Source organism: Martes martes, assembly GCF_963455335.1.
Source record: "Martes martes genome assembly, chromosome: 6".
Classification (NCBI taxonomy): domain Eukaryota; kingdom Metazoa; phylum Chordata; class Mammalia; order Carnivora; family Mustelidae; genus Martes; species Martes martes.
In genome coordinates this window covers 58,564,558-58,577,498 of record NC_137893.1, presented here as the reverse complement: position 1 = coordinate 58,577,498, position 12,941 = coordinate 58,564,558, and the positions used below count along the sequence as shown (strand labels likewise).

The following is a 12,941-nucleotide window of genomic DNA, read 5'->3' as shown; positions in this document are numbered from 1 at the left end:
TGCACTATTCTAAGTTTGGACTGAAGAGTCCATCTCTCATAGAGATTAGGTTGTGGGGATGATTTTATTAATAATTTTACTTCACGTGAGGGAACGTTCTTAGTAGAGAAATTAGGAAATAAAGATAAGCACAAAGTTGAAACCAGAAACCATTCGTGATCCAGTCACCATTGTTAATAGATAACTGATGTTAACGTTTTGATGATTATCTCAGTTTTTCAACCTAACGGACATAAGCATGTCTTCAAACCACAACATCTATGTGACATGGGTTATGTGTTTATTATGTGGTAATAGTAATCACATCCGATTAGTACATTTTCTTTGAGTGGCTTTAAATGCTGTGCTGAAATTTTTCATTCTGATTGTCTGAATTTTCAATATTAAAGAATAAATAAGCAACTGCCTTCTCAGTAGTACTATGGCAGTTGGTCAAAGCCATGTTGCTGTGGGTGGTATGAAATGCAGAACTTTCATAGGAAAATGATACTGTTTCTCAGAAAATCTTGGTGTGCCTGGGTGGCTCAGATGGTTAAGTGTCTGCCTTCAGCTCAGGTCATGATCCCAGTGTCCTGGAATCAAGCCCTGCATGGAGCCCCACATCAGGCTCCCTGCGAGCAGGGAACCTGCTTCTCCCTCTCCTTCTACTGCTCCCCCTGCTTGTGCTCTCGCTCTCTCTGTCAAATAAATAAATAAAATCTTAAAAAAAATAAAGATGCTTTCCCGTAGCACAGACATACTCGTCGTGGTGTCAGATGAGGAAGGGAAGAAAGAAGGAAGAAAGGAAGGAAGGAAGGAAGGGAGGGAAGAAGGGAGGAAGGAAGGAAGAAAATCTTATGACCTGGACTTGTGGTCCTCAAGGGTGGGGGATGTATGTGACTTAGACCAGGCCCCAGGATGAGTTTAGCGAAGGCCTTCTTCCTCTCCTCCTTGTCAATGACACTTCAGGGAAATCTGCCCTGGTTTTAGTATGACATTACATTTATCTTACCTTTACCTAATAGAAATTAGGACTCTCTTTTTACAAGACATTTCTTAAAAGAATGTCTGCTTTGTTGATGGTGTATAGGCTGAGGAATTATGTGACCTAAGCAACAATTCTGTTTATCTTTTTTTTTCCTATTTAGGCAGCAATAAGGAAAGAACTAAATGAATTTAAAAGCACAGAAATGGAAGTTCATGAAGAGAGTCGACAGTTTACAAGGTAGGTGGGCATAATGAGGTTTGGCATATTTTATGTTATGTGTATTTTACTACAATCAAAAGAATTTTTTTTAAAGACAGATGAGCATAACACTATCTAATGAACATTTTTAAAATTAAATCTTTTTTTTCTTTCTTTCACAGAAGTCTGAATCATTCCAAAGGGCTATGTTCTGGTTTCTTTCTTAGTCTTATTTTCTGGGCCAGGAGACAAGCATTAGAATCATTCATTCTGCTCTTGAAGAGGCTCAGTTGAAGTTTTATGCTCAGAACAGATGCTGGTGAGAGCCACTATGGGCACCTGTGTGTCTGCTTTGGGCTCACAGTAGACATAACTTAGAGAAGATAGAAACTCAATTTTCAGAAGACCTAACTTAGACTAGGAATCTAATTTTTACTGCCCCTGCAGAAGGTTACAGCAATCCTACCCTTTTTCCTCCTAGTACCCTTGGGTTTCAGTTTATTCTCATGCTAAAACCGGAAGGGACCTGCGTGATCATGTAGTCTGACCACCCCCCTCTTCACAGGTGTTCTCTTTCTTTCTCTCTAATGGGTTTATCTGCTTTGCTTTTTTATAACATGTATGTTCCTAAAAATTTGCATGCCAATTAAATCTTGAAAAATTAAATTGCTAACAAACATACCAGGACAGATGAATACATAAAGAAGAGCACAGTAGGTCTTTCAGGAAAGCAAATACTGATTCCTTAGGCTTGAAACAGTCTCTGTGAGACAGGCATACACCTTAGTGCTACTCTCTCTGTGCTGGTTCCTGTTGGTGGTGGTGTTCCATGCTCAGAGCATGTCCTATGATAAAGGAAGTAATGGTATAACTTCATAATTTAATAGCAAGTCCCTTCGCTGAAGTTGGTAGAGACCTCCTTGCTCCTATGATAATGTTTGGCATGCAGAAGAAACTCCCCTTTCTTCTGGGGGAGTTGTATTTGTCTTGCTTCCTCCTATATCATGTTTATTTGTAAATGCATTCAGGGCTCTTAGTCATCTGGATGTACAGGATTTTTCTCTATTTGAGGTCTGCTTCTAATCCTAATTGACTCTTGGACCAGTCACATGGACAGATCAAGCCAGACCTACTCTTTGCTCCTTTTCTCCTTCCACTTGCGGGGTCAGGAAAAGTTCATGTTGATATTTGACACCTGTGGTCCCACATCTCCAGTAAAGTTGATCATAATAAGGTGGCTGAATATTTATGGTGACATTGAGTTGGCCGAGACCTCCAGGTAACTGAACAGATAGCATGCACGTGTTCGTGCCTTTGAGTCCTGACCCCTGAGATAGAGTGACTGCACTCAACCTACTCTTTGTAATTCAGGATCATTTGACTTCTGCATAGTTTTCCTAGAATTCATAGTATCTGATTACCTAATTATCATTTGATAACATTGGAAGAATAAATGAAAATAGAAAAAAATCAAATTTTTTAAAAATACATTTCTATGGAAGTTCCAGTTTATGAAAAATAAACATTTATACTGAAAGAGGTTCTTTCTCTTCTGTCATATATTATGAACAAGTGAAAAAGAAAAGGTTGCAAGGAGAGTAAAGGTCATTTATATTTTGCATCTATATTTGTTATGGGCACAAAGGATATATTGTAATTAAGCATTCAGACAGTGCAAAAAGCCATCAAATAAAAATGAAAACTCCCTTCACTCCCTCCTTTCTCAACTTCATTTCTGTTCTCACAGGTAATCACTGGTTAAAGTTCAGTGTAGATCTTAGTAGACATTTTCCTGTGTATTTACAAACATGTAGGTATATATATATGATCTACATGTATGTACACATATGCCTTTATGTACACTCTGAGTCATACACAAAACAGCATCTAGAAAATCTTTCCATATTAGTGTCTATCTTTCATTTGGATGACTTTGTGGCATTCTATAGATAATGTACCATAAGTTATTGATCAATTATTCTATTGATAGATGTTAGGGAATTTTCAGTGTTTCATTAGTAAAACAGTGACTTGACTTTCTTTATAAATATGTCTTTGTAGGGGCACCGGGGTGGCTCAGTCAATTAAGTGTCTACTTTCGGCTAGGGTCATGATCCCAGAACCCTGGGATAGAGCCCCGCCTTGGGCTCCCTGCTCAGCTGGGGAGACTGCTTCTCTCTCTCCCTCTGCCTTCCACTCACTCTGCTTATGTACACTCTCTCTCTCTGTGTGTGTCAAATAAATAAATAAACATTTATTATATATAAATATATGCATATAAATAAATTTTAAAAAATATCATTAAAATATATAGGTATCTTTGTGCACACATGCCAGTGTTTCTGTACTAATAGCATGAGTGGATTCGCCAGGTCACTGGGTTTATGTTTTTTACATTTTAAAAGATGCTATTCTGTGACTTGCGGTTTATGAGCATGCCTCATGTATCACCTCATCAGCACTGGCGGGACAGGATGGTGGTGGTGGTGATGGTGAGGGGTTTATAGTCTAAAAACTGAACATTGATTTCTATAAGGTTGAGCATCTTTGCATATCTTTATTGACCATTTATTTTTAATTTTTGATTTACTTTGACCAGTTTTCTTTTGGGTTGTCTTTTTCACATGAATTAGTAAAAACTCCTTAGATGTTGTGGATATTGGCTCTTTATTACATATGTCTCCATACTTTTCCTCAATTTGTTCTTAACATTTTAACTTTTTTGTATGGTCTTTTGTTTAAATTTTTGCACATTCAAATGTGTCTATATTGTTACTTTTACTTCATTGTTTTGTGTCTTTTGGAGGAAGACCGAGGTTATAAATCTATTCTCTTCAATTTTTATATATGCCTTTTTTTTTTTAAGCGCTCAGATCTTTCATCCATTGGGCATTTTATTTGTGTGGGTGATTTAAGAGAGTAAACTAACTTTACTTTGTTCTAAATCAATAGTTAGGATGAATGGATAAATGAGATGTGGCATATGTCTACAATGGAATATTATTCAGCCATCAAAAAGAATGAAGTCTTGCCATTTGCAATCACATGGGTGGAGCTAGAGTGTATTATGCTAAGTGAAACATGGTTGGAGCTAGAGCATAGTATTATGCTAAGCAAAACAAGTCAGTTAGAGAAAGACAAATACCATGTGATTTCACTCATATGTAGAATTTAAGAAACAAAACACATGAACATAGGGGAAGGGAGAAAAAGAAAGAGGGAGGCTTTTAAGAGACTCAGCTATAGAGAACAGACTGAGAGTTGATGGAAAGAGGTGGGTGGGGGATGGGCTAGATGGGTGATGGGCATCAAGAAAAGATTATGCTGAGTGAAATAAGTCAAGCAGAGAGAGTCAAGTATCATATGGTTTCACTTATTTGTGGAGCATAACAAATAATATGGAGGACAAGGGGAGTTGGAGAGGAGAAATTGAGGAATTGAGGGAAATTGGAAGGGGAGGTGAACCATGAGAGACTATGGACTCTGAAAAACAACCTGAGGGTTTTGAAGGGGCGGGGAGTGGGAGGTTGGGGGAACCAGGTGGTGGGTATTGGGGAGGACACGGATTGCATGGAGCACTGGGTGTGGTGCAAAAACAATGAATACTGTTACGCTGAAAATAAATTAAAAAAAAGAAGGGCCTATGTTATGATGAGCAAGTGATAACTCATTAAATTCTGCTCCTGAAACCAATATTACACTATATGTTGACTAACTAGAATTTTAATAAAAACTTAAAACAAAAATAAATAAAGAAAGGAATCAGTAGTCAGTTGCCCCATTTATTTCCCCCTTGATGTGAAATTCTTCTCATATACACATGAATCAGTTCCTGGATTCTTTATTATGCTCTAGTGATCTGTTTTCTGTCATTGCACTGTGTCACACTGTTCAATTAGAATAAATTTGTAGTGTGTTTTTATATCTGGTAGGGCATTTTTTTTCACCTTCAAAATTCCATTGGCTATTTTTCTGTATTTACTCATCTACAGAAATTTAGGGTATACTTGTTGTATACTATAAAAGTCTATTGATATCTTTATTGTTTAAGTAAATATTAATAGATATAAATAGGGATGAACTGCATTTTAAGATAAAATCATATGCTTTTTTTTTTTGTAACAAGGGTAAGCTTTAAAAGTTTTCCAAAAAATATATTGATTACCACTCTTTAAAATGTCTATCCAGATAAGGAAAAATTAAATATTCATATAACTAAGATAAATATGCCTGGCTTAAGTACTCTTTAAAACCTGGCAGCAAAGCCAATGTCTGCTGCTATTTGTCCATTAATTTGTATTACATCATTAGAGTTGCATTCCAGTAGAGAGATCTTTTGGCTCTAAGACTTGTAAAAATCGTGCTTATGATTTTCAGATTGTTTTCAGGATTTCTTTTAAGAAGATAAAGTTTTGGTAAACACTGTTGAGTCTAATCAAAATAATACCAAAATATGGTAATGTTTTACATTTAGAAAATTGTTTATGGAGAAGATATTGTTGCTCCTAGCACCAGCCACCCTTGAAGGGAATATACAGGTTGTGGATCATTACCTAGCCCTTTAAATGCAATCTAGATAGAGAGCAGCTCACTTATTAGCTCTTCTTATTAGTGCCAGACATTATCTTCTTATATCAAGTAAGCCTGCCATTCAGAACCTAAATCTGTTAACTCCCTGCGGGATTTAGGTGGCTCATAGAAAGGTTGAGGCAATCCTGCGCCTTCTGCCCAGACATCTCTTTATCCAGAGGTAATCTTCCACACAGCGTTGTATCAGTCGACACTGGAAAGATCCATTTCCATACAGATCTTCCCTTGTGTCTGTATCTCTGGAGAGATCCACAAAAAAGCTGGTAACATTGGCTGCCTCTGGGGAGGAGAATTGGTGGGTAGGGGCAGGCATGAAAAGGAGGCTTTCCACTCCATGAATTTTTGAGATACAAGAATTTATTATCAGAAACAAATATTTAAAAGAAAAATAAAGGTTCCATTCCCTAAGTTCTCTTTCTGTAAATGAGGATCCCATCATGCTAGCTTTTCTTAAATAATGTGCCAGCACTAAAATTAATTGTGACATTCTCGTTATTGGTGTATCCAGAAGACACATCTGAAACCTCCGGCATGGGATATACGCTGTGACATGTTCGATCTGGCGCAGTAAAGAATTATAGCAATCCACCCTTTTCATCTGATTCCCCTGGTTCCTCCCAGAATCTTTTAGCTAGCTCTCTGGCATTGCAATGCATTCTGGGGCCACGTAACAGGGGTGAGGACTAGTGGTGCCCATGAGACTTCATCCTGAGAGGTTCCAAGCTCTAACCCCAGCTTCTTAGAACACTCAGTGCCTGTCTGGCCACATCCTGTGTTTTCTGCCACCAACAGCTGCCCACCCAGCCCACCGTTCAAAACCCAGAAGACCATTTGAAGGGCAGTGTATTACTTAATAGGATTATTGCATTCTGGGAGGAGACCACCATGGCAAAATAAAGCCACTTCCCTTTCCATAGTAAATGGCATTTCTACAACTTAAGATGATTCTCTAAATTAGAAAGACAAATTGTATGAAAGGTCAAACTTTACTTAAAAACTACATTTGAAATGGTTATAGCTGAGCGGTAAGATGAAGGGTCATTGTAATCTTCAGGATAGTCTCTGTTTTCCAGAATTTTTTTAAGTGTCCACATGGGTTAGATTTATAATCAAGAGAGAAGATTACTTTTATAAAAATAAACTTTGAATTTTCAAGTAAGAATAGAGTGTGCAGTGTAGTACTTTCATGTTTATAATTTTATTAGCTTATTAATTATTTACTTGTTATATTAAGCAAAGAATCATTGAATTGATGCTCTTAGAATCAAAGTGGGTCTCAGGAGATCGCTGGCATATTGTTAAGTGGAAAAATCAGGATACTGATAAAGCTATAAATAGCAATGGTATGTTTTATTTAAAAATTCAGATGCATAGGGGAAAAAATGGAAAATAACATCCAAAAGCTCTTAACAGTTTCTTACAGAATGGGGTTATAGTTTTTTGGGTTTTTTTCTCTACTCCAGCTTCTTTAATGTGGTTGAGGTATGTGGGTGGGTGTGGGTATGTGTATTTAAAAGTTATTAGCTTGTTCTATACCATCTTCGGTGATTACTGTCCCATGTAGATTTACAGCTAAACTGCTTTTCAGCTTCTAGATATGCTTATCAGAATGTGACTTGAGGGGCGCCTGGGTGGCTCGGTTGATGAAGCCTCTGCCTTTGGCTCTGGTCGGGATCCCAGGCGCTCTGCTCAGCAGGGAGCCGGCTTCTCCCTTTCCCTTTACCTCTCCCCAACCCCAGGCTCCTGCTTGCTCTCCTCTTTCCCTCTCTCTCTCTCTCTCTCTGCTAAGTGAATAAAATCTTTAAAAAAAAAATTGTGACATGACGAGAATTACGTATGGGACCTCAATGAAAAATACAGGGTGTTCCTCAGAGGAATAAGAAGGCTGCTTCTGCAAGGCTGCTCCCTTCTATGGGTGCCTCATGAACCTGGATAGAAACTTGAAAAAGCTGCAAAATGCTGCTTTAACCAGCATTGAAGGCATATGGCTCAGTATTTGGAATCATAAAAGCCCGTCCAGCGTGTAATCTGGCTTTTCAGGTAGAACTAGGAGCTGTGGTTAGGAGAAACTGCTCATTTGTTTAATGTGTGTATGCCTTGACGATGAAACCCTTTCAAATAAAGGAGAAATGAATGATTCAGGATTTCTGTATGTATACGAAAGTAACATTTTACTTTTGTGGGTAATTTGTTATGTTCTGTTATCTGAATGATTTTACAGGAAGGGGGAGTAAGTTTTTATATGGTAATTTGTGGAGGAATCGCCTTTAGGGAAAAGAATGATCTTTACCTGAATTCCGGGGACGTTAAAATAGCTCCGCCCCCATTCACTTCCTCTCAACAGTATGAAATTAAGATGTATTCCAGTTTTGTTTTGTTTTTTTTAAAGATTTTATTTATTTAACAGACAGAGATCACAAGTAGGCAGAGAGGCAGGCAGAGAGAGAGGAGGAAGCAGGCTCCCTGCTGAGCAGGGAGCCCGATGCGGGGCTCGATCCCAGGATGCTGGGATCATGACCTGAGCTGAAGGCAGAGGCTTTAACCCACTGAGCCACCCAGGCGCCCCTATTCCACTTTTAATAATAAGAAAATGGAGGTAACTTCAAATTTGAGTCTCAGGAGAGTTCTGAAAAAAGAGTGGTCGAAAAATTTCAGCATCCTTGGGGCACAATGTATCTATCTATTGCTCGGTCAACTGAAAGCCTAAAGCCCAACTCATTCTGTCAGGTGAGCTTTTAAGGAGGAAAAGCTGAACTTCTCGTATTTCAGAATGAATGCAAACGGTTGGGAAGTAACAAATGTAAGAACAATTTACAATTTCAGTACCTCTGAGCTGAACTTGAAGAAAAGATGCCTAATTTAAACAGGATATAAATGTCTTTTTCTGATTGGATAGTGCAAGAAAATATATGAGGTGGCTTTTTTATTTGGGGGGTTTTTGTTTTTTGTTTTTCGAACCAGGTCTTCTGGTGGTCCATATGAAGAGAGGGTACATTTCTGACCCCTGGCTTTGTCAGCATGTTGTGGCAGTCACACTACTGGTTGGTCACCTTCTTCTCTTAGCCAGCCATTGGAGCTATGCCGATGGCCTGTGACCTTCCACACACCCACATGTGGAATTCATTCTCTGATGGGATCCGCGGGCAAATAGTGCCTGTGGGAAAAATAGAAAACTTTATAGTGTCCAGCTAATTTGAGGAAATTAAAAGCAGAACACTTCCCAAGAAAATGCTGAGCTTTAGAAAGTTTTAAATCTCCTCCCGTCCACTGACTACTCACTGTTGCTCAACTCCCTTATTCGTTTATTGACCTTCTGCATCTCAGACATTATCGGTGTGAAGATCAAACCTGCCATGTCTTGTTTCCCCATGCTTGTCCTTGAATCCAGAGCCAAGTGAAGATTAGGGCACTGTGGAATGTTTGCTGTACAAAGCCCAGCAAATTAGGAGAGGGCTAAAATAATTGCTAAATAAGAATTTGTATTTAATTCCTAGAAAAGCTGAATCTACTTTGATAGCTCAGGGTGGGAAGCCCCTGAAGGTGCAGTATATTTGTCTGTATTGTCGGGCTCCTGCTCCCTTTGTGTCGTATGGACAGTGCTTGTGTGTCCTGCATGGAGAGAAGTGATACTGCTCATTTCAACCGCAAGGACGTCACTGGACTTGCTTTTCTAGTAATTGCAAAAAGTTTGTGCTGAGCCCATGCTCACCTAGTTCCCTTTGTGACAAAAGGCAGATGTTTTTGAGGAAACTGTAGCTATCAAAGTACAGCCTAGGGGGGCTCAGTCAGATAAGCATCTGACTCTCGATTTCAGCTCAGGTCATGAACTCCCCACATTGGGCCTGATGGAGCCCCACGTCAGGCTCCGTGCTCAGCGCCAAGTATGCTTGGCATTCTCTCCCTCCCTCTCCACCTGCCCCTCTCCCTGCTCTCCCTGCTCACTCGCTCTCTTTAAAATAAATAAAATCTTAACAACAACAAAAAAGTAGCCTAAGATGTGGAACAGGACTTTTCTCTGGTCAAAATTAATCAAACTAACTGACAGATTTAGAAATCTAACTGGTTACCTTTTCCTTTGCATTCTACCCAGAGGGCACCAAGAAAGCTCTGAATGAAAGTATGAGTGAAGGCATGTCCTGGTTCTCATAGTCTGGTCTAGGTTAGGAATAGAGTCTGGAGCCTGGCATCTCCCCTTACCAGCTCTGTGCCTTGGGCACGTGACTTAGCATTCCTGTGTCTGTTTCCACATCTGTACAGAGGGGAGGGGATACCTCATAGGATTGTTTTGAGGACTGAACTAGGTAATACATGTATAGTGCTTGGAGTTGTGCTGGGCATATGATAAACAGTAGTAATTTCATTTCTCATGATTATCTGCCTCTTTTTAATATTTTATATAAAAAGTTTGATTTAAGAGATTTTTCAATTACTATTTTGAAGTATTTTTATAGAATTTCTATTTTTCTTCAGTAATTGTTGACTCTTCCTAGAAAGCATGATGGAATGTCCTATCATATGCAATATCATGGATTAATATAAATTTAATTGTAGTTAATTTGGAGGGTCTCATGATTAGATTCATCAGTTACAAGAATTACTTACTTTCTAAGTGCCCAGTATATATGCATTCAGTTGTTTATGCATTCAGCAAGTATTGATTGAGCACACAGAGTGAGTCAGACTCTTTTCTGGACCCTGGGAATTGAGAACATGTCAGATAAAGTCTTCACTCTCCCATGATTACGTTCTAGTGAGGGAGACAAACCGTTAGCAAGTATACAAATAGATCAATTGATAATTTCAAATTGTGTAAGAACTATCAAGAAAATGTAACAGGATGCTATGGAAGGGACAAGGGAAATACATCTCTTAGGGAAATACAACCTATCCTGTGATTTAAATGACCAGAGGAGGCTATCAGCACTGTCTGGGGAAAGAAGAACATTCTACCCCCAAAGTGGGGCCAGCCCATTTAGAGGGGAAAGCCAGTGCAAAGGGCCTGAGTTGAATAAGGATTTTTGCAAGATCTGAGGGCAAAAACAACGCCCAGGTGACTGAAACAGGAGTACTGTCTTCATTTAACAAATATAGAGCGTGGAAGCTCACGTAGTTCCCGAGGTTATATGCCAGGGCTAGCTTTAGGAATTTAATTCAAAGTGGCTGTGAAACCAGCTAGCTAGCTAGCAAGCTGTTCAAATAGGACTAGCAAAAGATGGGAGAGCTTTGATGGATCAAAGACAGGCAAACGAGACAAGAGTTAGTGTCTAGTGGGATATGGAGGGTGAAGGAGAGAAATGAGTTGCAAATCTGAGGGTCCTAGAGTAGAAATCTTTTAAAAGGTAGATTGTTTAACAAGATAGAAAGTGCAGTGGTGCATGAGTGGCTCGTCTGTTAAGCATCTGCCTTTGGCTCAAGTCATAATCCCGGAGTCCTGGGATTGAGCCCTGCTCAGCAGGAGAGTCTGCTTCTCCCTCTCTCTCTGCCCCTCCCTCTGCTCATGCTCCCATGAGCTCTCTGTCTCTCTCTCAAATAAATAAATAAATAAAATCTTTGTTTAAAAGTGCAAAGACAGATTTACAAGAAAAGATAATTTGTATATCTGTGGCCATGCTTAGTGGAACATTTGGATGGGAACGCTGGCAGGCATTTGGAAACTCAGGCAAAGAAGGTAGCTAAACCAATAGGGACTATTTGTTGATGGTTTCCTTTTATAACTACAAACCAGGTGTAACCAAGTCCTTTATGAAACATCCCACTCTGCTCAGTACAAGTCAGAACATGACCCTCAAGCTTAGTGATGTTTTGTGTATTGATTTCTCTGTATCCTAGACCGTATAACCAGAATATTTTGTGTTGGGGCTGTCTCTGCTTTCCAACCTCACGTTTGTTAACAGTATTCTGTTACGACAGTGATTTATAACAATAATTCAGTTGGGGGATGTCTAGACTGCCTTTAATTTATAAACATTACTGTACCTTATTCAGTTTACTAATTGCAGACTGTGTTTCTCTACCACAGACTCACAGAGTTTCTGTTTCTCGTGTCAGGTTTCACCGTCCATAACGAAGTGGGAGACTCTTTGGAAACATGGACTGATCATCTTTGGGGGAAGCCTCTCTTCCTGCAAACCTGATATTGCACTGGGATTTGAATGTGTGTGTTTCCGTTTAACTGGTGAAGGAAGTGTATGGGAAGTGCTCCCCGCCTGCATGGCCCGGGTGGGGCCAGCAAGCAATGGGAGGGGTGCAGTGACTCTGCTGTCCAGCATGTGTATTGATGGTAAGCAACACCATGGTCACACCAGTTATTCTCCATCAGGAGTTTTAATCAAAGAAGATGAGCAGAAGACAATCGCTGGCTCCCTGTTACCAGAAAGCCAAATTGTAGAGTACGGGTTAAAGAGAAATCGGGGCCTGGAGCTGCTGGGCACGGGAAAGGGGTGGGGGTGGAAAATCAGAAAAAAAGAGAAATATTTCATTATGTTAATGAAGAAAAGAGAAAATCGAAGCGTAAATATTTTTGAAGTAGGCTTTTGGTAGCTGAGAACTTATTAAGATATGGGAATCTAATCACCTAATGTGGATTCCTTAAAGACCTGATCGTAGAAGAATATTCTCATTTCACCGTTATGTTGGTGCAGTATAGTACCATTATTTTATGTTGTGCCAGTGAATCCAATTGCCAGAAATAAGTCTCAGTGTTTTCATGCATCTTTTTCTTAAATGCAAGAGACTTTTATTGACTCTTAACAAGCATGCCTGTCCAAATTTTGTTGCATGTTTTAAGTAGCATAGCTATACACACTTTTTTTTATACTCCTTATCTAATGTACCAAACTTCTACAAGGATAACAGGACTGGGAATAAAGTCAGATGAATGTGATCGTATAAATCTGTAGGAAGCTTTAGAAATAAATCTTTTGGTCTTTCCCTAGCTTGATTATCTTCAAAGTTGAAGCAACCATACTTGATCTAAGGAAGATAATATTGACAATCACAGCACGTTTTTAAAAAATCTGAGTCCAAAGTTAAAACTTAAGCAAATGCAAGTGTTCTGCCAGCAGTTAGTTCTGAGTGGGCATGGAAAGGACTACTTATTTTCAGGGCTGCATTAAGTTGGATTGCTGCTATTTAAAAAATTAAGTATGTGGATCAAAAAAGTACCCGAAGGCTTAAAAGAACACAG

The 12,941-nt window shown here is 39.1% G+C and overlaps 1 protein-coding gene across 4 annotated transcripts in view; it reads left to right on the top strand.

Annotated features, from left to right (window-relative positions):
- Positions 1–12,688, top strand: part of PHACTR2 (phosphatase and actin regulator 2) — a gene marked incomplete at its 3' end in the record, with an annotated part of 121,635 nt that extends 108,947 nt beyond the window's left edge. For 2 of the 4 annotated variants that reach the window (XM_080807243.1, XM_080807241.1), the window contains 2 exons: positions 1,128–1,204; positions 11,804–12,688. In XM_080807243.1, coding sequence (XP_080663369.1) covers positions 1,128–1,204; positions 11,804–11,819 — 93 coding nt within the window. Of the gene's footprint in view, positions 1–1,127; positions 1,209–11,803 lie in introns of those variants that run through there. The other 2 variants (XM_080807244.1, XM_080807242.1) reach the window with 1 other exon arrangement.
- Between the last annotated feature and the right edge of the window lie 253 nt (positions 12,689–12,941).